General features: G+C 41.9%; 1 protein-coding gene across 1 annotated transcript in view; it reads left to right on the forward strand.

Moving 5' to 3' along the window:
• Positions 1 to 9192: 9192 nt before the first annotated feature.
• FAM76A (family with sequence similarity 76 member A) overlaps positions 9193 to 23749 on the forward strand; it is a 31234-nt gene continuing 16677 nt past the window's right edge. Inside the window, exons 1-5 of the mRNA XM_003415426.4 lie at positions 9193 to 9408; positions 10744 to 10808; positions 14586 to 14640; positions 15388 to 15540; positions 19455 to 19612. Of these exons, the coding sequence (XP_003415474.1) occupies positions 9328 to 9408; positions 10744 to 10808; positions 14586 to 14640; positions 15388 to 15540; positions 19455 to 19612 (512 nt within the window). The 5' untranslated portion in view covers positions 9193 to 9327. The remainder of the gene's footprint in view (positions 9409 to 10743; positions 10809 to 14585; positions 14641 to 15387; positions 15541 to 19454; positions 19613 to 23749) is intronic.

Here is a 23749-nt window from a genome sequence, read left to right on the forward strand (position 1 = left end):
TTAGAATCCACCAGGTGCTCCTAGGAAACCCCATGGGCCAGTTCTAGTCTGTCCTATAGGGTCACTATGAGTCAGAATTGACTCGATAGCAGTGGTTTTTTTTAATAGTAAAAGTGGAGCGTGCCTTGAAGAGACTGTTGGTAGAATTAATGGACCTGAAAAGCAGTTCTGGCGAGGGCTCAGAAGGAAGTGAGGAGAGTTATAGACAAAGTGTTTATCGTCTTAAAAGAATACATATGGTGCCAGCAACAGAATGTTGCTACAAATGTGAACATTAAATGTGTTTCTGGTAAGGCTTTAAAAAAAAATGATAAACATATGATTGGACAACGGGGGAAGGGTGGTGCTTTTATGCAGTGGCAAAGAACTTTTTGGATTATGTTCAAATGTTTGGTGGAAGGTAGAACTTGTAAGTGATGAACTTGGATATCTAGCTGATGAGATTTCTAAGCGAGATCTTAAAGGGATAAGGAACCCTTTAAGGTCAGTAGTTGGAACACACCAGCTGCACTGTAGGAGAAAGATGTGGCAGTAGGCTTTCCTAAAGATTACAACCTTGGAAACACTATGGGGCAGTTCTACTCTGTCCTCTAGGGTCACCGTGAGTCAGAATAGACTTGATCACATTGTGGTGTTGGCAACCAATGTTACAAAACAATATGTGTATTAATTTTTTAATGAGAAACTAATTTGCTCTGTGAACTTTCATCTAAAGCACAAAAAACAAAGAAGTGAAAAAGATCTTAAAGGGGCCACATGGTTTCTCCTTCTCACTCATAGTAAAATGAGTGAGGAAAGAGATGGACGTAAAATGAACTGTGTTGCATGAAAACAGAACTTAAAGATTTGGAAAATTCTGTTGTACAAACTAAAGACACTTGTCTTAGAATATTCAACAAGGACATAGATACACAATCTTTTGTTATAGAGATTAAGCCTGTGACTGATGGATCTATGCAACTACCACAGCAAAGAACCCATAAGTTTAGACTGAAGCGGACAGAGAAAGAACAAAAGGAAAGAACGTTGCCTGCCTCTTGAAATTCTACAGGCAGGAAACAGGCCAAAAGAGCTATATTTGTTGTCCTCCAAGAAAACAAAAGGACCATCCCTGGAGCGGCTTGGAGATCAGTAGAACTATTGGAAGGAGAACAGGAAGCAGGGCCTTCTCGGTTTCCAAGAGTGGGGCCATGGTTTCCTGGATCTCAAAGGGTGGGGCCACAGCCTCCTAGGATTCAAAGAGTCAGGTCTTCGCCAACTCGGTTCCAGAGTATGGGGCTGCCGTTAAGGTGTGCCAGGGGGATGGGCCTACTGCCCCATGCTGAGAGGGCAGGGCTTTCATGCCCAAAGAGCAGAGGAGTGTGCTCTGCTGGGGTTGAGGGGCTGGGGTTGCCACTCAGATGGACTAGGAGAATGGGGCTTACTAAAGCCGAAGGGGCAGAGTTGCCATCCCAGAGGGCATGGAAGGCAGAGCTGAAGACCAGGGCCAAGGAGCCTTCTCCCAGAATCCAGCGTGTACGACCAACACCCAGAATCTGGAAGAAAGGGCCATTGCCCAGATGGTGTCAGAGAAGACAGGATTATTTTCAATGCTTGCAAGCTAATGTAATTTGTTCTGCTGGGTTTTGGACTTGCTTGGTGCCTGTTATCCCTTCTGTGCCTCCAGTTTATTCCATCTGTAATGGAAATGTCTACCTTATACCTGTTCCAGCATTGTACTTTGGAACCAGATTTTATTTGTATTTACTTGTATTTTAGTTTAACAGATCCACAGATGAAGAGGAATTTTGCCCCAGGATGGAATTCACCTAAGATGTCACCCATATTTGATTTAAATGATTCAGAGTATGAGATTTTAGACTTGGAGTTGATCGAAGACTTTTGCGATGATGTGATGGGGTTAATGAGTTTTGCATGTAGCAAGGATGTGAATTTTGTGGGTCAAAGGGTGGAATGTTATGGATTGTATTATGTCCCCCAAAAATATGTGTTGTAAATTCTAACCACTATGCCTGTGCATATAATCCCATTTGGGAATGGGTTGTCTTTTGTTATGTTAATGAGGTAGGATTAATGTAGGGTGCATCTTGAGTCAATCTCTTTTGGGATACAAAAGAGATTAAATTAGCAAGCAGAGATGAGATAAGATAGATGCCAAGACACACGGAGATCTCCAAGGAAACAGGAAGCAGAAGCTGAAGATACAGGGACCTTCCTCCAGAGCCGACAGAGAGAAAGCTTTCCCCTAGAGCTGGCACCCTGAATTCAGACGTCTAGCCTCCTAAATTGTGAGAAAATAAATTTTTGTTAAAGCCACACATTTGTGGTATTTCTGTTACAGCAGCACTAGATAACTAAGATATCCATCCTGCCAAAGCTCAAGTCTCATTCACTCTGCTTCATCTGTTAGCAGCCTTTGACACAGTTGATCACTTCTTTCTTGAAGCCCTTTCTTCCTTTGGCTTCTGAGACTCAACTGACTGTACATTCTCAGTCTCATTTGCTAGATTACCACCCCCTCCCTTGCTCTACCTCCACCTCACCCTTGGTTCCCAACCTCTAAGGAGCTCTTCTCTGTCTTCACTCATCCCCCAGGTGATCTCATCGCTTTAAATTCCATCTACATGTTCATGATTTCCAAACTATACCTCCAGCCCTGGCTGCTACTGTGCACTAAAACCAGTTGCCACTGAGTTGGTTCTGACTCATGGCAGCCCCATGTGTTTCAGAGTGTAACTGCACTCCATAGGGTTTTCAATAGCTGTGATCTTTCAGAAGTAGTTCACCAGGCCTTTTTTCCAAGATGCTTTTGAGCAAATTTGAACTGCCAACCTTGTAGTTACTAGCCGAGAGCTTAACCATATGTACCACCCAGGGACTTGTATATCTAACTGCCTACTGATCTCGCAGTCATCTCAAAATTATCATGGCCAAACAGAAGCCTTACTTTCCCCTTACAAACCTGCTCCTCCATGACTCTTCCCATCTCAGTCAGTGCCATCACTGTTCACTTAGTTGCTCAACCCAAAAACCTAGGGCTCCTCTTTGAGTGCTCTCTTTTGCTTAGACCAGCATCCAATCCCTTAGCTGACATGCAAATTCTAGTCTTAAAACTTCTGCCAAATCTGGTCACCTTTCACAGTCTTTATCTCTACTAACCTAGTCCCAGTCACTACCACTTCTGGCCATCTAATGAAAGCATCTCCCTGCTTTCATTCTTACCTCCGTATTTTCCATACAGCAGCTAGAGTGATCTTTTAAAATGTGACTAAGATCCTATCACTCTCCAGCTCAATACACTCAAATGATTTCCCATCACCCTTAGATCAAAATCCAAACTTCTTACCATGGCCCATAAAGTCCTAGAAGATTTGGCTGCCAGTTACCTATTTGACCTATCTCCTACCACTCTCCCCTTCACCCTGCAGTCCAGCCACACTGGTTTTGTTAGTCATGCCCAGCTCTTCCAGTTTCAAGCCCTCTGCACTTGCTTTTCCCTCCATTTGTAACACTTTTCCCCAGGTCTTCACATTGTTGACTCCTTCATTTCATTTAGATGTCTGCTCACGTCACCTCCTCTTCCCTGACTATTCCATCTTAAATAGAACCTTTCCCATCATTGTCCACCCTTTTCTCTGATTTTTTTTTTTTTTTGCCTAGCACATCACCTGAAATTATGCCTTTACTTGTTGTATATCACCAGTCTTCCCCAACCCTAAAATGGAAGCTCCAAGAAGGCATGGATTTGGTCATATTCATGGCTGTATTTCCAGGGCCTATCATTGTCCCTGATACTTACTCGACATTCAATGCATATTTATTGAGTAAATAAAGTAGAAATTAAATTCTCTCTCTCTTTTTTTAAGCTTTATTCCTTAACTTGTGGACTGAGGAATTCATACCTGTAACACAAGCCAGTTATTATCTTTATCAACTTGCCCTCTTCCATCATGGACATACGTATATCATCCTCCTTTACGTGAAGATTTTCTAGAGATAGTGAATAAGGAAGCAAGCAAATTACACTCTGAAAGAGCTGATCCAGTTGAAGCTAGGTGTCCCTGGTCTGGAATTCCGTGATACCCTGTGTACAGCATAATTGATCCATTGTCCTGTCAATGGACAGTTATTTTTTTCCCTCTTTTCTTTAGCTATTATGAACAATATCACTATAAATATCCTATTCTTCTACTACTCCCTTAGGGGTATACCTAACTGCTGCTGCCAAAGACACACGGAGTAAGACTAGATAAGAGAAAAAGGGACAAGTTTTGGCAGGGTAGACATTCAGCAAACACAGGTGTGTGCTCAAGGTCAGTTCAGGAAACGTCAGTTGCTGTCCTCATTTTAGTCCCCTAGTAGCTGATGACACCGTTGACTAGTGTCTCCTGCTTAGAGCATTTTCTTCTCTTGGCTTCTGTGAAGCCACTCTCCTCCCTGCCGTCTTTTTTTCTTTTTTTTAATTTTTAAAAAATTTTTTATTGTGCTTTAAGTGAAAGTTTACAAATCAAGTCAGCCTCTCATACAAAAATTTACATACACCTTGCTACATACTCCTAATTGTTCTCTCTCTGAGACAGCATACTTCCTGCCCCCATTCTCTCTTTTTGTGTCCATTCGGCCAGCCTCTGACCCCGTCTACCCTCTCATCTCCCCTCCAGAGGGGAAATGCCAACAGTCTCATATGTCTACTTGATCCAAGAAGCTCATTCTTCACCAGTATCATTTTCTATCCCAATGTCCAGTCCAACCCCTGTCTGAAGAGTTGGCTTTGGGAATGGTTCCTGTCTGGGGCTAACAGAAGGTCTGGGGACCATGACCACTGGGGTCCTTCTAGTCTCAGTCAGACCATTAAGTCTGGTCTTTTTACAAGAATTTGGGGTCTGCATCCCACTGCTCTCCTGCTCCCTCAGGGGTTCTCTGTTGTGTTCCCTGTCAGGGCAGTCATTTGTTGTACCCGGGCACCATCTAGTTCTTCTGGTCTCAGGATGATGTAGTCTCTGGTTCATATAGCCCTTTCTGTCTCTTGGGCTCATAATTACCTTGTGTCTTTGGTGTTCTTCATTCTCCTTTGCTCCAGGTGGGTTGAGACCAATTGATGCATCTTAGATGGCCACTTGCTAGCGTTTAGGACCCCAGAAGCCACTGTAGATGTAGAATGTTTTCTTAATAGATTTTATTATGCCAGTTAATTTAGATGTCCCCTGAAACCATGGTCCCCAAACCCCTGCCCCTGCTACACTGGCCTTTGAAGCGTTCAGTTTATCGAGGAAACTTCTTTGCTTTGGGTTTAGTCCAGTTGTGCTGACCTTTCCTGTATTATGTGTTGTCTTTCCCTTCACTTGAAATAGTTCTTATCTACTAATTATTGAATACTCCTCTCCATCCCCCTCTCCCCCCTCTTGTAACCATCAAAGAATATTTTCTTCTGTGTTTAAACTATTTTTCGATTTCTTATAATTGTGGTCTTATACAATATTTGTCCTTTTGCAACTGACTAATTTCACTCAGCATAATGCCTTCCAGGTTTCTCCATGTTATGAAATGTTTCACAGATTCATCACTGTTCTTTATCGATGTGTGGTATTCCGTTGTGTGCATATACCACAATTTATTTATCCATTCACCCATTGATGGGCACCTTGGTTGCTTCCACCTTTTTGCTGTTGTAAACAGTGCTGCAATGAACATGGGTGTGTATATATCTGTTTGTGTAAAGGCTCTTACTTCTCTAGGATATATTCCGAGGAGTAGGATTGCTGGATCGTATGGTAGTTCTATTTCTAGCTTTTTAAGGAAGAGCCAAATCAATTTCCAAAGTGGTTGTACCATTTTACATTCTCACCAGCAGTGTATAAATGTTCCAGTCTCTCCACAACCTCTCCAACATTTCTTATTTTGTGTTTTTTGGATTAATGCTGGCCTTGTCTCCCTGCCTTCTCTTGCTCAGACTCCTTTGTAGGCACTTCTTCTTGGCTGGATCTCTAATGTTGGATGGAGTTTCTCTTGACTCAGGAAGGGACATTTTTCTCTTTTCTGTCTAGGTTTCCAAGATAATATCTATTATCCAGTCTTAGGCCATTAAACATCACACGTATGCTGATACTCCCTCCAAAACTCTGTCTTCATCCCAGACCTCTCCACTAAGGAGGTATATAGAGATATACAAAATAGAACCCTCTGCCTACATGCCTCCCTCTGGATGTCCCACAGGCATGTAGAGCTTAACAGGTCAAAAACAAAACTCTTGGTTTACCTCTGAATCTTGTCCTAGTTTGGTCACCGGAAATGATCACCCCATCCAGAATAATTATGGCACGTTGACCATAAGTTCTTCCTTTCCCTCACCACCTCCCAAATCCAATCCATCCTTAAGTCTTGTTGAGTCTACTTCCAAAATATGTCTGTTCACATCTCTCTATTGCAACATTTAAAGTCCAAGCTGCCATCACGTTGCGTTTACCACCAGTTGTGTGGAGTCAATTCCAATTCCATGTGTTTCAGAGTAGAACTGTGGCCCACAGGGTTTTCAATGGTGGCTTTTCAGAATTAGATTGTCAAGCCTTTCTTCCAAGGTGCTTCAGGGTAGACTTGAACCTCAAAACTTTTAGTTAGCAGCCAAGCCTGTTAAACACTTGTACTATCCAGGGACTTCACCTCTTGCCTTAGATGACTGCAAAAGCCTCCTCACTGGTTTCTCTGCTTTCACTCTGACCCCTGCAGTCTATTCTCCTCATAGAAACCAGACAAATTAAAATATATATGTACATCCATTCAGGTTACTTGCTTGCTTAAAAACCAACAATGGTTTCTTTCCCATTGTACACTATACACTGTACTTAAAAAAAAAAAAAAGAAAGAAAAAACCCACATCCATATCAGGGTCTACAGGTTCTAGTCCTCTGGCCTCTGCCAGTCCCTGTTGACCTCTCCACTCATCCTGTGGCCAGTAAGCCCCAGCCGTGCTGGCTTCCTCTCAGGTTCCTGAACATGCCAAACTCTATTCCAACTCAAGGTCTTCACCTTTCCTTCTGCCTGGGACATTCTTGGTGAAGTTACATGTCTAAGTCCTTCTTGACCTTCAGGTCTTGGCATCTCCTTACAGTGGTTTATCCCTGATCTTCTCTACCTGCTTGACTTCCCCTACCCTCTCCCCTATCCCAGCATTGCTCTCTACCCCTGCAGTGTATCTTTTAATTTATGGTCCTTGTTTTTGGCAGTCTTTTCAAAAATACTTTTGGCTTTACAAGGGCAGGGATCATGTCTGTTTCACAGATCAGTGTATTCCCGGTGACTATTGGCACATAACAGAGCCTGGCACATAATACTCAATAAAAATTTGTTGAATGAATAAATCAATTAACCCTGCACTGAGTGAAGTGAATACAGAGATAACCCAGAGATGGTCCTTCCTGTCCCTAATGCCATCGTCCAATGGATTAAAAAAAGCAAAATATTAAAAAAAAGTGAAATATTAAAAAATGTAAATATATCATTGCAAAACTGGTAAGTACTACAGTGGAGATCAGAACTGGAGGCAGCAGGGAGACAGAGAGGCGTGTGTGTGTGTGTGTGTGTGTGTGTGTGTGTGTAGAAGGGAGGTTGTGCTTACATGACCCAGGGCACCAGCTTGGTACCAGCATCACCCTAGAAGAAATTAACTAACAGGTTCCATGTACTGTTTTTGATTCTCACAATGACCCAGTTGTACAACTGAGGAAAGTGAGGTTCTGAGAAGTTCAGTGATAGGCGGTGTTGTTAGTTGTCCTAGAGTCAATTCCGACTCATGGTGAACCCATGTGTGTAGAGTAAAACTGCCCCATAAGTGTTTCAAGGCTGTAACCGTCAGTCCTTTCTTCTGCGGTGCCTCTGGGTGGATTCAAACTGCTAATTTTTCAACTAGTAGTCCAGCACTTAACTGTGCCACAGAGGGACTCCTCTGTCACATATCTAGTAGACGTGGAACAGTGATTTAAACCTTTGTTTTCTGACTCCAGTCTCAATCTGTGATGAATACACATCTTTGGGGGCACGCACAAGGAGGAAGCCGGATTTGAGTTTCAAAGACAGTAAATATTGTTGAGACGGGGACCAAGAATCCGTAAGAGATCCCTCAACTGTAAAAAGCTCAAGTTGAGGTAAAACAGTAATTAGGACCGTAGAGGCATTTGGCAGAGCCAAAAGTAATCTAAGCCCAAGAGCAGCTACAGGCATGAACTTGGAAAGGTCAGCATTGCAGGAAGTTTTATCAAAGCCTCAAGAATAAAGTCTGTAATTCCCTGGGCCCACCCTTTAGGCGCCAAGCTGGGAGGCAAGGAGGCACAGAAGAGCCAAGAGAGTGCAGCTTGCTTTCCGGGGGGCCAGACCCTGCCGGGAAACTCCAGGTGGTTGTCCTGTGAGGGAACCGGGGTGGGGGTGGGGTGGTAGGTGCAACCGGAGAAACCCGGTGGGGAGCGGGCCTCAGGGTAACTGCAAAGCACCCCAGGGGGACTTTTAGGGATGAAGGGCCTCGACTTAACATGGGGTCTCTCCTTCCTGGGAGACTGTCATCTCTCTAGTACCCCCTTTCCGCAGCATAAAGGTGCTTTCTCTGGGGCTCCCCCTATCTCTTCGGAGATCATCGGCCCTAGAGTTCCCCCTCTTTTAGGGGTCTCAGAGAGAGGGGACGCCTCTAGGTCTCCCCTCATGGTTTCCTCTTCTCCTTCGGATGGGGGGGCCGGGCCCCTCCTGACCCCGTGATGAAAGCGCTCCTCACGAGCCCTCTACCCTCTTCAAGCTCGATGTGGCGGCGGAGTTCCGGTTCAACATTGCACCGCCCTCGGTCAGATAGCGCCCCTCCCACTCCCAGAGGGCAGCTCCATGGAAACCTAAACATCACAACTCCACGGAGGTGTCGCGAGAGCTGCGGGTGCGCCCGCGGCCGGAGAGAGGCGGAGCGAGGGCGGGAACGCAGAGCCGAGTGGGCGGAGCCCCTGCGCTCCCGAGCTCCGGGTCTGGAGACCGCCGCTCCAGGCGGCGCCCCCGCGTGACTGCGCTTTACATAATCGCGGCCGCGCGCGTCACAAGTGGCGTCCTCCAATCCAGACCGAATCAGAGTCCTCAAAAGCTCCGTGTTCCGCCCTTTTTCCGCTTGATTGGCGTCGGAATGAACCAGTGAACCGGCTTCCGCCGGCACCGCGCCCACCCTGATCGGTCCGACCGTGCCTGCCCGCCTGTCGCAGCCCGCAGCCCGCAGCCCGTCGCCGCTGCCGCCGCCAGATTGTGCCTCAGACTGTCAGATCAAGCGGCGGGCCGCCGGCGGGGCGGTGAGCAGGACCCGGGCCGGACATGGCGGCGCTCTACGCCTGCACCAAGTGCCACCAGCGCTTCCCCTTCGAGGCGCTGTCTCAGGGGCAGCAGCTGTGCAAGGTGCGCGGGCTGGGGCGGCGGCCGGGAACGGGGGAAGCCGCAGGCGCAGCTCGGAGCTCTCGGTTCTGCGGGAACGCCCGGCGGTTCCCCCGGGCTGGGTGTGGCAGGCCTGCCTAGCTGAGGAGCCGCGCCCGTCGGCTAGGGGCACGTGGGGGAGCCCCGGGCCGGGTCCAGGCCCCCGCGGCCGGCGTGTCTTGGTGCTTAGCAACCGTGGGGGATTTTTCTCGGGCCCCGTGAGGTCGGTGTAGGGGACAGCGGGTCCCCTGTCTGTCGGTGACCAGCCGTGCCGGGGACCTTTTTGGGCTTCCCCGCCGCCGCAGTCTCCCTCGTTAAAGACTGAAGGACCCTCCCCCTGCCCCTCCTGCGACTGAAGTCCAGAGTTGGGTGCTGCCTCGGGGGACCGTCTCGAACTCGGGAGCCTCACGGGCACTCTGCAGCCAGTGGTGGAGTAGGAGGTGGCAAGGCTTGTATAGGAAAGCTCCACAATTAGGCATATGAAGCAAAAAAGTGATTTTTTTTTATTATCCAGTTGGTGGCCTTAGGATCTCACTCTAACCAGCTGCCAATCATTTTTTTACCCCTGAAAGTCCAAGTTCTCTTTTTCCATTAAGTCGCTTCATTCCACTTTTCTAGTTTAAGTGAATAGAGGTGCGGTGAGGCGATAATTAAAAGTCACCAAGCCGGCTGGAGACTGATGTTGAGATATTCCTATTTAATCCTGAGTTTGTGTGTCTTACGTGGATAGCTCATTGTCACTCTTGCCTCAGAGAGCTGTGACCTTTCTTTGCCACTATTTGCTTGCTAGATACGAGAGAACTCAAGTGCTTGAGTGCCTGTTTTGGGCCTAAAATATTTATATGCACATATATTTATACATATGTACGTATTTAATTTAAGGAAGTTATGTATGTGTAAATAGTAATTATTTTAATTGAGCAGTTTTATTTCACACACGAACGTGCTCAGAATCACAGTGACCTAACCTGGGACTGGACTCCAGGGCTTCAGATCTCAGTCTGGGGCTTATTCAAGCGTACATTTGCTTTACAATTTCTGACTAGTTCCACATAAATTCTTTTTTAACGCCCGTATTAATGCTGCATGATGGGCAGGGCAGCGTCAGTATTACAGAGAATAAAAGTAAGGCCCAGAACACTTAAGTGCTTCGCTCAAAACACAATGGCTATGCTAGGACTAGAGCCAGGTCTTCTGCTTCCTCCTGAAGGCAGGCTGCTTCCATTTGTGACCGGCTTTAAAATTATTATTATTATTGTTATTTTTTTTAATTAAAAAAAAATTTTTTTTTTTTTAAATTATATTCTCATTTCATTTCAGGAATGTCGGATTGCGCACCCTGTTGTAAAGTGCACCTACTGCAGGACTGAGTATCAGCAGGAGAGGTACAGTTGTTGGCTATGAAAGATGTTAATAGGCTTTTTCCACCTAAAATCTATAATCAGTTGCATTTTAATATTGTCATTGTTAGGTGGTGCAGAGTCCATTCCAGCTCACAGCGACCTTATGTATTAAACAGAGCTAAATATTAGCTGGTCCTGTGCCATCCTCGCTATTCTTGCTATGTTTGAGCCCATTGTTGCAGCCACTTTGTCAATTTTAATATACAGACCTGTAATCAATTTTAATATACAGATCTGTAATCAATTGCATTTCACTGTACAGATCTATGATCAATTACATTGTAATATATAGTTCTTTAATCAATTCGAAAGAGCCCTGGCCGCACAGTGGTTAAGCACTCAGCTGCTAACCAAAGGCGGTGGTTTGAACCCACCAGCTCCTCCGTGGGAGAACAGCGTGGTAGTCGGCTTTCATAAAGATTTACCGCCTTGGAAACCCTGTGGAGCAGTTCTACTCTGTCCTATAGGGTTACTATGAGTTGGTATGGTGTTGATGGCAATGTTTTTTTGTTTGTTTGTTTTAATCAGTTGTGTTATAATACAGATTCTCTAATTTCTTATAACACATTGAAGGATGTACCCAGTGTTTTATAATACAGATTTTTTTTCTTAATTATTTTCCATCGATTGCTTGATTCTTTTTGTTACTTATTTTTCAGATCTTTGATCATTTTATATTATTGTTAGGATCTTCTTGACAGTAAGAAGTCAGTCCCACAACAGCAAAACATTAGTTTCATGTTCTGGTATGTTTTATACACAGAGCTTGAAGAATTTATAAGCCAAAAGAAGATACTTTTGGGAATGTGCCCATCTTGATAAGGGGTTTGTTAGCCCTAATCACATTTGAAATTCGCTTGCCTTCACACTTTTCCTTGAATGACTCTCATTTTAAAAAGCACTTAAATGTGAGTTAACACACGTCTTCGGGAACTTTTTAATGTTAAAGGGGTTTATTGGTGTATCAAGTTCAGTTTTTGTGGAACTACAATTGTAGGTGATCCTGCTTTGAGCAGGGTGGGGCCTATTCACTAGCTCACACATAGACCTAGAAGCCTCATTTTAATCAGCTTCATTTTCATTCTAGAAATGTTTTTTTAGTATCTTTGTAATGGACGACAACTACCACAGCTTCCAAGTCCAGCACAACTAGATGGTGCCCAGCTACCACCATGGCTGCTCTGGCAGGGCTCACAGTAGAAAGGGTCTCGGAGAGAGTGTGAAAAAAAAAAAACAAAAGTCAAATTCACACACACACACACACACACACACACACACAAAAGACCAGGCTTGCTGGTCTGTAAGAGAAACTGTAGAAATCCCAAGAGTATGGCCCCCAGACACCCTTTTTACTCAGTCCTGAAGTCACTCCTGAGGTTCACCCTTCAGCTAAAGATTAGACAGGTCTGTAGAGCCAACAGCTAACACACTTGAGAAATGTGCTTCATAGTTCAATCGTGTATACCAGACTAAATGGGCACACCAGCCAAAAGCAAAGACGAGACGGCAGGAAGGGGCAGGAAAACTGAATGAATGGAAACAGGGAGCCTGGGGTGGGAAAGGGGAGAGTGTTGATACATTGCAGGGTTGTCAACCAGTGCACGAGATACTTTTTGTATTGTTTCATGAGAAACTAATTTGCTCTGTACTTTGACCTAAAGAACAAGTAAAAAAAAAAATCTTTGGGTATTTTCAAACATAAAAAAAAGTTGAAAGAATTTGACAGTGAACATCTATATAGCCGCTATTTAGATTCTACAATTTACATTTTTCCATCCCTCCATCCATGCATCAATCCATCTTATTTTTTATTCATTTTAAAGTTGCGCACATTAGTACACTTCACTTCCAAACACTTCAACATGCATATCACTAACTAGAGGTCAGTATTTATTTACACTTCTTTACCATTTTTGAGGTGAAATTGCATATAGTGAAATGCTCAAGCCTTATGTACATCATTTGATGAGTTTTAACGAACAGCATATACCTCTGAGCCACTATGAGGAAATAGAACATTACCATCATCCCATCAAGTCCTCTCATGCCCATCCCAGTCAATCCCAGCTCCCCTCATTTCCCCCAGGCATCCACTGTTCTGAGTTTTGTTTCCAGCGTAGGTTAGTTTTGCCTGTTCTAGAACTTCATATAAACGAAATCATACTGAATATACTCCAGGAGCTTTATGTTTTAGCTTTTACATATGGGTCTGTGCTCTATCTTGAATTAATTTTTGTGAGTGGTGTGTGATATGAACTTCGAATCTTACCTCACACCATACACAAAAATTAGCTCAAGATGGATCATAGAAATACTTTCTCTTTGTGTGTTCTCTAAGATGTCAGGAGCGTTTGTATGTATAGGCGTATACCCCAGTTTTTCAGTAATAAATCTGTGTGAAAACCAAAACGCTGTTCAACTTCACAGAATCACTGATGCCAATTCTCTTTCTAGAGTGCAGGTTTTTTTTAAATGTACTTCATTTCTTGTACTGCCTTTTAAAAATGGCAGAAAATTGCCCTGAAAAATATTTTGTTTGAATATTTTGATTTAATTTAAATGTTTTCTACGTTGGGGTTTTTTTTTTTTTTTTGTCTTTTTAAACTTTGTGGTCAATTTCATAGAGATTGTGTGCGACAATAATCACAAAATAGAGAATAGACCAGATTTAAAAAAAAAAAAATTGTGTAATTTTATTTTTAGCCCTAGAGTGTTGTTTGAACTACTCTTGCACACTAAGCATATCATTCGTACCTCCCTGTGTGAAGGGTTAGACTTTATTTGGAAATATTTTTCTCCCCAAGGCAGATTTATTAGTTAAAACATTTAGGTAATATTATGACCTCCAGATCTTCTCAAAGCAAATAATGATTCTATTTTTGTCAATTAGCTGTTTGAGAGATGGGGAATATTGACAAAATATTTGGTCACAGCTTATATTTCTCCACGTCTGGGATGGTGGTGCAACCAGTTAACATGCTCCACTGCAGACCAAAAGGTTGGAGGTTTGAACCCACCCAGAAGAAAGGCTTTGTGATCTGCTTCTGAAAAATCAAGTGTCGAAAACTCTGTGGAACACAGTTCTACTGTGACACACATGGCATTGCCATGAGTTGGAATTGACTCGACGATGGCAGCTGGGTTACTTAAAGACCAGAGCTTAGACCGAATAAGGTCAACATGGATAGAATTTCTGAGTGTATATTCCAAACACACATACTTTTTTCCCCTTACGTCAGATTTTTCAGCTATTCATCCATATAGCTACTAGTCCATTTCAGTCTAACACACTATTGTTTTGAAGGTCCCCTCCGTATCTGATAATTTTACTTCGTGGTACTTGATGTCATTGCTGGTGGTATGTGCTGTCGAGCCGGTTCCGGCTCATTGCGACCTGATGAACAACTGAACGAAATACTACCTGGTCCTGTGCCATCATCCTCACAGTTGCTTGAGCCCATTGTTGCAACCAGTGTGTGATACTTGGAGATGCCATAATCAGAAATAACTTACTCCTCATTTCAACCAAAGCCCTATTTAAAAGCCCCATATTATCTGAGATAATAAAACTAATATCCACATATTCTGTGGAAATAAATAATAAGAGAGTTATTGGCCAGATATTCAAACTTCAATTGTCCCAGTCATATTTCACCTTAGCACATATTCCTTAGGCGGAAGGAGGAATCCGTTTTCAGATGTTCTAAATAAAACAACTTTTTTCTTACAAAAGCCTTGTGTCTCCTTCTTCCTTAACAGTAAAACCAATACAATATGCAAGAAATGTGCTCAGAATGTGCAGTTGTATGGAACGGTAAGTAGGGTTTCTCTGTACCTGACAGTGAGTACTTGGATCTCTTGGAAACGTACATTTCTGTGAGCTATTAATGTAATCACGGTATTTTTATTAGAGGAACAAGTTATTTGTAAATATTTTGTCAGAAAAATTTATCCAGTGTTTTAGTTTTTGCACTTAGCTAATACTGAATGTTAAGGAGTTGTGTGTTTATAGTCACTCTGCCAGAATTATTATTATAATTTTCCTTGAGAAGCTTTAGTGACCAGTATGGAAAGAGGTGGGGAACGATGACTCCTCCGACTTGGCCTCTTTGTTTGGTAACAGTCGACTATTCATTTTGATGAATGATTTTTTTTTCCTCTTAGTGTTAGAGTTCAGTATACTGTGTCCTTGTAGGCATTCTCTCAACATGTTTGTACACTGATAATGGCAAAGAGGCCTTTTCAGAAATTTGGAAGCACTTGCTGGTTTCTCCTAAGAGTTGGTTCTATTGAATTTCTCATAAAAACCCCAGCATACACACCAGTGGGTTTTTATTATTTGTTCATGTATTTATTTTAAAACCAGTAGTCCTGTGCAGAAAAGCACTTTATTTAGTGTTAGGAACTGAGCTTCGTTTGATCAGTGTAAAAGCAAATTTAAACTTCGGAATATATCTTTACCATTACTAATGGAGTATGTAATAATAATCATTGCTTTAAAAAATGCACTGGTATTTTATAATATACTTATTTGACCTCTTTTTTTTTCCCTCTCTCTAAGCCCAAACCTTGTCAGTATTGCAACATAATTGCAGCATTTATTGGCAATAAATGCCAGCGCTGTACAAATTCGGAGAAGAAGTATGGACCACCATATTCTTGTGAACAGTGCAAGCAACAGTGTGCGTTTGACAGGAAAGATGATAGAAAGAAGGTAAATCCCTGTGTTTTTCTTGATTTTTATGTCCTTTAGCAAAATTAAGGTAGAACAGTTGTGTTAAAAAGGCATAATTAAGAAAGATTTGTCAGTTCCTCTCCTAGCTCTGTTATTGATCTTGAAAAAGATAGTCAGCCTTTGGCTTCTTCATTTATCAAATGGTGCGGCGCTATAGTCTAACATTTCGTCGCCTAGTATTTTATGAGAACCTGAATGACAGTGGTCCATATCCCAAATAGACGTGGATTCGTATTGGCAAAATTCTGTGGAACTCTGTAAAGGAGAGATTACTATAATGATATTACCAGTTTTATTATTGGCTCTTTAAATATTTCTCTCCGTTGACATTAAAGACCATAAGAAGATGACACAGAGGGAAGCTTTATGTAGTGGTAGGGGTACCTTGTTGGAATCAGAACGGTTTAGAGTTTGGTCATATAAGTTTACTGCTTAAAACCCTCCAGTGGCTTCCAGTTGCCCTTAGAGTAAAAAGCAAACTCCCTTCATGGCCTGTAAGACCTGTGCCTGCCTTTCAGTCTCTCTTCTGTCTTGTGTCCTGTCTCTCACCTTGTTCCCGCCACACAGTCCTTCTTTCAGTCCTTCAGACATGCCAGTCTCATTCCTGCATTTGCTTAATAGACCTTTTTCCAGAGTTTCATGACTGGCACCTCATGTCAGGTCTCAGCTCAGATGCTGCTTGCTCAGAGACCTTCTTTGACTAACCCCCACAGTGACACGAAACATCACCCTGTTTCATTTTCTTCATAGCGTGTAACACTATGAGAAATTATCTTGTATACATGTTCATCCACCTCACTAGAATGTGAGCTCTTTGTGCATCTTGCTCTCTGCTGTCTTTCCAGTGGCCTGGCACATAGTAGGTGCTCAGTAAATATTTGTTGAATGAAGAACACAGTTCTGAAATTCTTTTGTCAGTGGCCAGGGGTGCTTAGGCTCTTGAGAACGGACACTTACTAAACAAATTCATTAATTTACAATGGGAGGATATAATTTTTCAGTGACCAGAATACCCCTGCCTGCCAACCAGGGCGCCTCTTCCCTGAATCAAGATACTGGAGAAGCTGAATTAGTAATCAGGAGGTAGCTTACAATAGTAGCTGGAGCACAGACTTTGCAATCCCACACATCTGGGTCCCTTCCCATTCCTGCGGCAAGGTGAATGATCTTAGGCAAGTTACTTAATCTTGTTTTGTATCGCTTTCCTCCTCTTTCCAATGGGAATAATAGTAGCTACTTCATGGGGACATGGGGAGCTTTGATGGAGGTAAGTATATAAAATACTTAATTTTGAGCCTGGCTCATATCCACCTAAGGGGTATCAATACACATATCAAACGTGTACTTGCATTATTGTTAATTGGAATACCGGTAGTTAATTTTTATTGATGTGGTTACATTAGAATTCATTTTCTGTTTTCTTAGTTACAATTCTGTTTTAAGGGTTTGGCTATATTTGCATACCCTCAACCAAATGTTGATAAATTTTAGGAGAGATGGCCTAAGATTAGAGATTACAAGTAGATGATCTGGACTTGGAATGCCTGGGTTGAAATCTTGGTTCTGTCACTTATTAGCCATGTGACTTTGGGCAAGTTAATCCATGAGTGCCTCAGTTTCCTCATCTGTAAGTAGGGATGAGCAGAAGGTTCTGAAGGTTGAGTTATGTGTGAAGCCCTTAGAATAGAATCTGAGACATGGGAAATAATCAGTGCTAGCTAGGATTGTTTGTTTTCAATAGTTTTATTCTCAGAGGGTAACCTTGTATTTTTAAAGTTTATGTCTCGACAGGCGAGGAAGAGATCTAAAATAAAATACTGTGGTCCTGTGTATGGTTTTAAAGTATAATGCTTTTTTTTTAGTGGAATTACCTAGTTTTCAAACTTCGTCAGTGAAAGCCCTTTTCTCGGCAAGGCCTTCTGTAGTGTTTTAAAATCAGGTCTTCAGGCCGTATTTCAGAACCATGAAATGAACCAGGTTGAAGTGTGGTCTCAAAGTACATTTATATGTTTATTAACAACTAATGCCTATTCTGAACCAGGCACTGTTTGATATTGTAAATGCGCTAATGAACTAGACAGACAAGACCTTCTTTGAGAGAACTTATATTTGTGTAATTGGGAGAGGAGATGGGTAAGAACAAACAAGGAAATAAATAAATGAACACAGATTTTCAATGTAAGCGCTATAGAGAAAAGAGAGTATATAATAAAGAGTGACTGGGGAGAGGAGCTGGGTGGCCCAAGCAGCTTGCTATTATCTCTAACCTAGAGGTTGGTGGTTTGAACCCATCCAGAGCTCTGCTTCTGTAAAGACTGCAGCCAAGAAAACTCTATGGAGCAGTTCTAAGCTGTAACATGCGGGGTCCCCATGAGTTGGCAACTTGATGGTAGCTAACAACAACAACATGAGTGGACTTAAAGATCTTTAAAAGAATGACTGGGGAGACCAGTTTGGATTGGGCAATCAGGAGGACCTCTGAGGCAATAACATTTGAGCTGAAACTAGAATGATGAGAAGGTAGCAGCTGTGTGAAGCTCTGGAGGACAAAGATTCCAGGAAGAGGGGCCAGCTGTGAAAAGACCCTGAGTTGGGAATGAGCTTGGCACATGAGAAGAACAGAAAGAAGGAAGAGTGAACAAGAGGAAGAGAAAGGAAATGAGGTTATAGGGGCAGGTAGGGGCTACATTTAAGTCAGTGCAGACCGTGGTAAAAAGTTTGGATTTTATATTACATACTGTGAAAAACCACTGGGTTTTAGGGGAAGAGGGACATCATCAGATTTATATTTAGGAAACCCTCATTGGTGGCTGTGTGGCAGTGGGCCAAGAGTGGACTGGAGAGATCATTTGGGAGGCTGTTGCAGTAGTGAGTTATGAGGGTGGCTTCACTGGCTTGGAGGCAATGGACTTGGAAAGAAGTAAATGGACTCAGACTGATGGACTTGCTGCTGTGTTGGAGGGTAGGAGGCAAAGAAGCTTTTGCTGACCAGATAAAAACACTTAGATAAATGATGATGCAGCCTACACACATTCAAGACAGGGCAAAGATCTAATTTTAGGAATAAACGAAAACTATAACGTTCCATAAAATACCAGCATACTCCTTCCCCAACTGGAGTAATTCCAGCCAGGCCTGCTGCCTCACCTCCAGCTCTAGCTGCCCTACACATGGTTTTGCCCAAAGGTATTCCGGCTTCAGAGGGTTGTGGAAGCCGAACTCTGCTTTCCTAGCCTTGCATACTGGTCCCTGGTGCAGAGCTGCTTCGGCCGAAAGAAGTTGACTTTTTCTGATTCGACAAAGGGCCGTGGTAGACCACAACCAGGTCTGGGCCCCTAGAAGCTACTCACCCATAGGTCTTTCTCTGAAGGCATCCTTTCCATCTGAGAAAAGGTATCCAGCATACCATTTGTGAACCATTTACAAGGTATTAACACTGAAGTATAGATTTTACATTTCCTCTTCGGTCTCCTCTTCTCCCTGCTAAGTTTTCCATAATGAGCACCATGGAGATGTTTGTGTCTTCTGAAATTCTTGTGGGAACTTTGCTTTGGTCTGTGTTTGCTAAATCAGAGGAAAACAAAAAGATATATAAAATCAGCAGCTGATATTTATTAAGTAACTTTCACGTACCTGGCATCCTGCTGATTGCTTTAATGACATGACATGTCATGAAATCCTTAACAACAGCTCTTGAGAGGTAGGTACTATTATTATCCCTCATTTTACAGATGAGGAAACAGCCTGAGAGAGCTCAAGTGACTTACCTAAGGTAGCAGAGCTTGTCAGTGGCAGAGCTGGTATCTCAGTCCAGGGGCTCTGGCTCCTAGCACCCTCGTCCTTAGCCACTGCACTACATTCCCTCCTGTCTATCTTTCTCTCCTGGTCTTCAGGTAGATGGGAAACTGCTGTGTTGGCTGTGCACACTTTCGTATAAACGAGTTCTTCAGAAGACCAAAGAACAGAGGAAGCACCTGAGCAGCTCTTCCCGTGCTGGCCACCAGGAGAAGGAGCAGTACAGTCGACTGAGTGGTGGCAGCCATTACAACAGGTAACCCCAAGATGGGTGAGACAAGGACTAGAGGTGCGACAGGTCAGATATACTACTCTCACAGTCAGTCCTGGAAAATGCCGTTTTGTATACATTTTCCTATTCTTTTCTGTCTAGTTGCTAGCCTATGGGGGAATTTGTCATGCATTTATAGTTTATGTACCTTTAAAGGGCCAGAGAGACTTGTGAATTTGTATTGTGTCTGAAAAGTTTATGGAACTTATTCCACTTCTTTATGAAGTGTTTTCCTTTGTATTCCATTGTATGAATATACTATACTTTATTTAACCATTCATCCGTTGATGGGCACCTTGGTTGCTTCTGTCTTTTTGCTGTTGTAAACAGTGCTGCAGTGAACATGGGTGTGCATATATCTGTTCGTGTAAAGGCTCTTATTTCTCTAGGATATATTCCAAGGAATGGGATTGGTGGACCATATGGTAGTTCTATTTCTACTTTTTTAAGGAAGCGCCGAATCGATTTCCAAAGTAGTTATACCATTTACATTCCCTCCAGCAGTGTGTAAGTGTTCCAGTCTCTCTACAACCTCTCCAGCATTTATTATTTTGTGTTTTTTGGATTAATGCCAGTCTTGTTGGAGCGAGATGAAATCTCATCGTAGTTTTGATTTGCATTTCTGTAATGGCTAATGATAGTGAGCGTTTCCTCATGTATCTGTTAGCTATCTGAATGTCTTCTTTAGTGAAGTGCACGTTCGTATCCTTTGCCCATTTTTTAATTGGGTTGTCTTTTTGTAGTTGAGTTTTTGCAGTATCATGTAGACTTTAGAAATCAGGTGCTGATCAGAAATGTCATAGCTAAAAATTTTTTCCCAGTCCATAGGTAATCTTTTTACTCTTCTGGTGAAGGCTTTGGATGAGCATAGGTGTTTGATTTTTAGGAGCTCCCAGTTATGTAGTTTCTCTTCTGCATAGTTAGTAGTGTTTTGTGTACTGTTTATGCCATGTATTGGGGCTTCTAGCATTGTCCCTATTTTTTCTTCCATGATCTTTATTGTTTTAGATTTTATATTTAGGTCTTTGATCCATTTTGAGTTAGTTTTTGTGCATGGAGTGAGGTATGGGTCTTGTTTCATTTTTTTGCAGATGGATATCCAGTTATGCCAGCACTATTTGTTAAAAAGACTGTCTTTTCCCCATTTCACTGTTTTGGGGCCTTTGTCAAATATCAACTGCTTATATGTGGATGGATTTATGTCTGGATTCTCAATTCTGTTCCATTGGTCCGTGTATCTGTTGTACCAGTACCAGGCTGTTTTGACCACTGTGGTGGTATAATAGGTTCTAAAATCAGGTAAAGTAAGGCCTCCCACCTTGTTCTTCTTTTTCAGTAATGCCTAATTTATCTGGGGCCTCTTTCGCTCCCATATGAAGTTGGTGATTTGTTTCTCCAACTCATTAAGGAACGTTGTTGGGATTTGGATCAGAATTGCATTAAATGTATAGATCGCTTTTGGTAGAATACACATTTTATAATGTTAAGTCTTCCTATCCACAAGCAAGGTAAGTTTTTCCACTTATGTAAGTCTCTTTTGGTTTCTTGCAGAAGTGTACTGTAGTTTTTTTTGTATAAGTCTTTTACATCTCTGGTAAGATTTATTCCTAAGTATTTTATCTTCTTGGGGGCTACTGTAAATGGCATTGATGTGATTTCCTCTTTGATGTTCTTTTTGTTGGTGTAGAGGAATCCAACTGATTTTTGTATGTTTATCTTGTATCCTGATACTCTGCTGAACTCTTCTATTAGTTTCAGTAGTTTTCTGGAGGATTCCTTAGGGTTTTCTGTGTATAAGATCATGTCATCTGCAAATAGAGATACTTTGACTTCTTCCTTGCCAATCTGGATGCCCTTTATTTCTTTATCTAGCCTAATTGCTCTGTCTTGGACTTCCAACACAATGTTGAATAAGAGCGGTGATAAAGGGCATCCTTGTCTGGTTCCTGATCTCAATGGGAATGCTTTCAGGCTCTCTCCATTTAGGGTGATGTTGGCTGTTGGCTTTGTATAAATGCCCTTTATTATGTTGAGGAATTTTCCTTCTATTCCTATTTTGCTGAGAGTTTTTATCATGAATGGGTGTTGAACTTTGTCAAATGCCTTTTCTGCGTCAATTGATAAAATCATGTGATTCTTGTCTTTTGTTTTATGTATGTGGTGGATTACATTAATTGACATTAATTGTTTTTCTAACGTTGAACCATCCCTGCATACCTGATATGAATCCCACTTGGTCATGGTGGATTATTTTTTTGATATGTTGTTGAATTCTATTGGTGAATTATTTTTTTGGCTAGATTTTTGTTGAGGATTTTTCATCTAGGTTCATGAGGGATATAGGTCTGTAATTTTCTTTTTTTGTGGTGTCTTTACCTGGTTTTGGTATCAGGGATGTGCTGGCTTCATAGAATGAGTTTGGCAGTATTCCATCCTTTTCTATGCTCTGAAATACCTTTAGTAGTAGTGGTGTTAATTCTTCTCTGCGAGTTTGGTAGAACTCCGGGCCAGGGTTTTTTTTTGTTGGGTGTGTTTTAATTACCTTCTCAATCTCTTCTTTTGTTATGGGTTTATTTAGTTGTTATACCTCTGTGTTAGTTTAGGTAGGTAGTGTGTTTCTAGAAATTCATCCATTTCTTCTAGGTTTTCAAATTGGGTACAGTACAGTTTTTCGTAGTACTCTGATATGATTCTTTTAATTTCAGTTAGGTTTATTGTGATATCTCCCATCTCATGTCTTTTTCGGGTTATTTGCAACCTCTCCTGTTTTTCTTTTGTCAGTTTGGCCAGTGGTTAATTTTTTCAAAGAACCACCTTTTGGTCTTGTTAACTCTTTCAGTTGTTTTCTGTTCTCTATTTCATTTAATTCTGCTCTAATTTTTATTATTTGCTTTCTTCTGGTGCCTGAGGGTTTCTTTTGTCACTCTCTATTTGTTCAATTTGTTGGGATAATTCTTTGATTTTGGCCCTTTCTTCTTTTTGTATTTGTGCAGTTATTGATATAAACTGACCTCCGAGCACTGCTTTCACTGTGTCCCAAAGGCTCTGATAGGAAGTGTTTTCATTCTCATTGGATTCTATGAATTTCTTTATTCCATCCTTCATGTCTTCTATAACCTAGTCATTTTTGAGCAGGATATTATTTAGTTTCCAAGTGTTTGATTTCTTTTCCCTGCTTTTTCTGTTGTTGATTTCTACTTTTATGGCCTTATGGTCAGAGAAGATGCTTTGTAATATTTCGATGTTTTGGATTCTGCTAGGGCTTGCTTTATGACCTAATATGTGGTCTATTCTGGAGAATGTTCCATGTGCACTGGAAAAGAAAGTGTACTTGGCTGCTGTTGGGTGGAGTGTCCTGTATATGTCTATGAGGTCAGGTTGGTTGATTGTGGCACTTAGATCTTCTGTGTCTTCATTGAGCTTCTTTCTGGATGTTCTATTCTTCAGTGAAAATGGTGTGTTGAAGTCTCCTACTGTAATTGTGGAGCTGTCTGTCTCACTTTTCAGTGCTGTTAGGGTTTGTTTTATGTATCTTGCAGCCCTGTCACTGGGTGCATAAATATTTAATATGGTTATATCCTCCTGGTATATTGCCTCTTTAATGATTATGTACTGTTCTTCCTTGTCCTTTCTGGTGGATTTAACTTTAAAGTCTATTTTGTCAGAAATTAATATTGCCACTCCTGCTTTTTTTGCTTGCTGATTGCTTGATATATATTTTTCCATCCTTTGAGTTTGAGTTTGTTTGTGTCTCTAAGTCTAAGGGGTGTCTCCTGTAGGCAGCATGTAGACGGTCCATGTTTTTTAATCCATTCTGCCCCTCTCTGTCTCTTTATTGGTGCATTTAGTGCATTTACAGTCAGTGTAATTATGGATAGGTACGAATTTAGTGCTGTCATTTTAATGTCTTTTTTTGTGTGTTGTTGACAGTTTCTTTTTCCCACTTATTTTTTTGTGCTGAGTAGTTCATCTTTATATGTTGTCTTTTGCTCTTATTCATTGTTGCTGATTTTGGTTTTTGCTGAGTCTTTATGTTTTTCTTGTATTTCATGTTGATGTGTAGGACTGTTTGTCTCCTTTGTGGTTACCTTAATATTTACCCCTATTTTTCTAAGTTTAAAC

The sequence above is a fragment of the Loxodonta africana genome, chromosome 3 (genome assembly GCF_030014295.1).
Source record: "Loxodonta africana isolate mLoxAfr1 chromosome 3, mLoxAfr1.hap2, whole genome shotgun sequence".
NCBI lineage: Eukaryota > Metazoa > Chordata > Mammalia > Proboscidea > Elephantidae > Loxodonta > Loxodonta africana.